At 29.9% G+C, this 3,710-nt stretch overlaps 2 protein-coding genes across 3 annotated transcripts in view; both read right to left on the reverse strand.

Annotated features, from left to right (window-relative positions):
* Window positions 1-555, reverse strand: part of LOC108750447 — a 3,212-nt gene extending 2,657 nt beyond the window's left edge. The window contains exon 1 of the mRNA XM_018489882.1: window positions 331-555. Coding sequence (XP_018345384.1) covers window positions 331-386 — 56 coding nt within the window. The 5' untranslated portion in view covers window positions 387-555. The remainder of the gene's footprint in view (window positions 1-330) is intronic.
* Window positions 556-895: 340 nt separating this feature from the next.
* Window positions 896-3,685, reverse strand: LOC108750486 (39S ribosomal protein L9, mitochondrial). Of its 2 annotated transcripts, none has more exons than XM_018489952.1 (3): window positions 3,616-3,685; window positions 2,734-2,882; window positions 896-1,646 (listed from the first exon to the last, which is right to left on the reverse strand). In XM_018489952.1, exons 2-3 carry the CDS (start codon window positions 2,836-2,838, stop codon window positions 930-932), a joined length of 822 nt encoding a protein of 273 aa, XP_018345454.1. In that variant the 5' UTR covers window positions 2,839-2,882; window positions 3,616-3,685; the 3' UTR covers window positions 896-929. The 2 variants fall into 2 exon arrangements, with proteins under 2 accessions (XP_018345454.1, XP_018345453.1); XM_018489951.1 differs by lacking the exon at window positions 3,616-3,685 and adding an exon at window positions 2,999-3,068.
* Between the last annotated feature and the right edge of the window lie 25 nt (window positions 3,686-3,710).

Here is a 3,710-nt window from a genome sequence, read left to right on the forward strand (position 1 = left end):
ATTCTTTAATAATTGTAATGAAATATAAGATCTGAAAGATTTTATAAAATGTTTTTATTTCTTTCTTAGGAATTATAAATAAAAAATCTTAGAAAATCTTTATTAAAGTGATATAAAAAAATGCATTAACGTTTAGGACAATTATTCGCAGATAAAAATAATTTATGTCGATCTTTTCTCTATCTAAAAGTTCTATCATGGAATATTAAATTATATCGTATACTCATTTTAAATGAAGCTTGTAAATTAAAAAACAAACAAAAAAAAAACTACAAAAAATAGTTAAACTGTATTATAAATATGAGACGAAAAATTTGAAGTTAAAATTACCCAAGAAGAATTAATCCTTCCAAAATTTCATCCCATGCAAAGTACCTTTCACCCATATTGAGTTATTATATCATATAATTTTCACACGATTTTATTCAAAGCACATTTTCAGGTTATCATAGTTTCTAGAAATAGACATGCTCTCCTCCTAATCACAATGAAGATATAACAGAGTCAAATTATTGATCTAGGAAAATATAGTTCCCCATGCAAGTATATATACTTGAAGCGCTTATTAGACTTCCAAATCTCTTTAGAATATAACAGTTAGAGGTATTATTGAAAGTTTCTGATTAAATTTTATGAAAAAATATAATAATTATCGCGTTGAAACAATATTATAATAATATTGTTAAATATAAATACAATCATAGTTATGCAAAGAATTCTAGAGGTCTATTTTTTTTAACTGAACTTTTTGCATAGTTCATCTTTTCTTTTTTTCCAATGTAAAAAAAAAGAGAACCGATAAACCGTGCAGATGTAACTAAAAGAACAGGTTTAAAAAATATATATATCCAAATTAGGAGTTTCTAAGAAAACTTATTAACTCATTCACTCTTATTAAGCGTTATTTATTTATATTATAATACAACATATTAAAAATGTGTTGTTTTCTTCCTTTCCACCCAGAACGAAGGAAGAGAATCTAAAATCTGCTTGTCTTCGGGAAATATCGGATCGGTTGGCAGCTTCCAGAACTCATTGACGTAAAGTTGTGAAGAACTCTCCGGTGTCCAATGATGCAGACAACATCTCACCTTCACCTGTTCGCGATTATTAATCGTGATAGTCACATAAAATTCCTTTCCTTGTAAATCGAGGTTCGGCCCAGATATTGGTTTCTCGGGCATCGTTATAGTGTCCTCAGGTAGATAAATACCAGCCTTGCGGAAATTTGCTTTGATATGCCACTTTTCCAACGTCCACGGCACGTCCTTTGACATCACTATGGATATCCGCTTCCGCGATAGATACTTCATTGTTTTCTCTACCAAGGAAGAACTGAACGACTTACCATCTTCTTGATCTGTCGCCAATTTCGTATACTTTTCAATGTTCTCGGGAGTAGCATAGTCCGCCAATTTCGGCAGTAAAAGCTTTGAATACGCTATCGTTGGGTGTAGCGACACTCGAGTGCCCATATTGCCAAGTCCTTTCACATATTGTGTCAGAATCAAATCGAGTGGTTCTTTTTTCTTTACATTAGTATCCTCAACAAGATCGTAAATGAAATGTCTTGATCTTAGGCGATGGGGCTTGCAATTCTTCTTGTGAAGAGATACTGGATTTCTTCTTTTGAGAATAAAAGTATTCTACAAAAAATTAAAAAAAAAATAAATACGAGAACAGTTTAATAATCTATATATGTAAGAATCTATCAAGCTATCTTAAGAATTACAAAATACGTAATTAGAAAATTTGGTCTTGTATTACATTAGATTTATGCATATTCAAAACTGCTGTACATGATTACTATAATATATAATATAAATTACTAAAGTAAAATATAAAAGCATATAAATATTTACAAAAATAAATACTCAATAATTTAGCTTTAATTTAATTTAATTTAATTTATTATAAAAAAAATATATATATATATACTGATTGAGAAAAAATACACTAATTGGTAATGACATGTGACATTATTTAACAGAATATATATGAAATTAATTAAGAACAAGATCACTATATGAATAAATGAACTAATATATATGTATTATTTCATTGCCAAAGTTAATTATATTATGTGTCACTGTATTTAGATACTTTATATAAAACAACCTTTTTATTGTATACTAATTTAATACGTAATTCAGTAGTGGTACAAATTCAGTAAGTGTTTCCCAGCAAAAAATACAAGGTATTTTCCATTTAAGCCTATTCTACAAAGCATCCTTTGTTTTCTGTTTCTTTTTATCTTTTACTTTTTTCTCCTTTACAATCGTTTTATAGACAATTATATTTCTTGCTACGTATTTCTTTATTTCTTTCGTTAATTTTTATCTCGGGCGACATAAAACATAAAACCGGCTAAGAAGCAAGAAAACTAGATATAAAATATAGTAAAAAGCAAGAAACAGGAAACAAAAAGCACATTATAATAGGCTTTAAAGTGCTTTCTAGCAAAAACACAAAGTATTTTCCATTTATTGACACAAGTCGACACAAGCGTCACATTTTATCTTTCTATTCTAGACTTCAATAACAAAGATAAATCGACACTTGTGTCAATTTGTGTCATCAACAAATAAAAAGCACCAACAGATGACAGTATAACACAGTGAGTTATTTTATTTATGTTTGCAAATGTTAAACAAAAATGAAAAGATCATTGTATTATGTTTCTTGCTGGAAAGAACAACATATTAATATATATGTAATAATAAAAGCAATTACCCGTGTTTGCTGTGACAAATAATCCGCATTACTAGACGACGTGGGTGTCGCTAACGCTTTCATATGATTTACTAATAATCTCGGAAGTTTGAGCATATTTATCATTTATCCTCACTCCGTTCTCTCAGAGAGCTCTCCTTAATAAGTGCCTAGTTGTCAATAAAACAGATCAATTAGTTGAATAAAGTTAATTTATCATTGATAAGCATCGATTGAAAATTATTATTCAGTCATTGTATAATCAGATTTTTTAAGAAATATGTACATATATTTATTCCTAAATTACTACAAGTTTGTTTCACAAACGTGTACTATTTCAACATAACCTAATTCTGACTCGAATCACTTGATAAATAAAATGTTTGAAGATTACCGCCTCCTCGCGGGAATTAGCACAACTTGGAAAACACGTCAGCATTCTCGCAATAGATAATTGTACTACAAATTTGTACGGAAGAAAATGGAAGATAAGCGCTAGTGTGCTTAGTCAGTAAACTCAGTAATCAGCTGTGTTTGGCTGTGCTCCATTTAGCATCATAATATATTTGTCAATTGAATATTTACAAGTGTTTGCGAATTTATTTAACCTCTATTCTCTAACTCGTTTAAGTTATTTTCACTTTTCGCTAACTAAATAATGATCCTGTGAAGAAGTTCACGCAAAATGTGAGAAATTCTCACATGTTCCGAATTACATGATCAATGCTCCAGATTTGGCATTGGTAGTTTCGGATGCGAGTCACGTCTAGATGATTTACCTAAATCAATTATTACGAGTGAGTCATACATTGTTTGACCTTAGTTAAAAAATAATTGAGGAGTGATAATGGGATCTCTTCCATAAAAGCGAAGGAGAGATAAGATAGTTTTCAATCACATTACATTTCAGACGACGAAGAATTCTCGTTCGTCGTAGGTACCATTCTTGATATGTTGCTCAACTAGGCTCGTCCGCGATTGGATGTTTTCTTGGGAAG

Source organism: Trachymyrmex septentrionalis, unplaced genomic scaffold (assembly GCF_001594115.1).
Source record: "Trachymyrmex septentrionalis isolate Tsep2-gDNA-1 unplaced genomic scaffold, Tsep1.0 scaffold37, whole genome shotgun sequence".
Classification (NCBI taxonomy): Eukaryota; Metazoa; Arthropoda; class Insecta; order Hymenoptera; family Formicidae; genus Trachymyrmex; species Trachymyrmex septentrionalis.

What these genes read in the sequence shown, in the direction of transcription:
- LOC108750486 (XM_018489952.1), bottom strand. Translation starts at nt 2,838, where the DNA reads ATGATAAATATGCTCAAACTTCCGAGATTATTAGTAAATCATATGAAA. An exon ending in ATTTGTCACAGCAAACACGG is followed by an intron (nt 1,647 to 2,733) that starts GTAATTGCTTTT and finishes AATTTTTTGTAG; the next exon opens with AATACTTTTATTCTCAAAAG.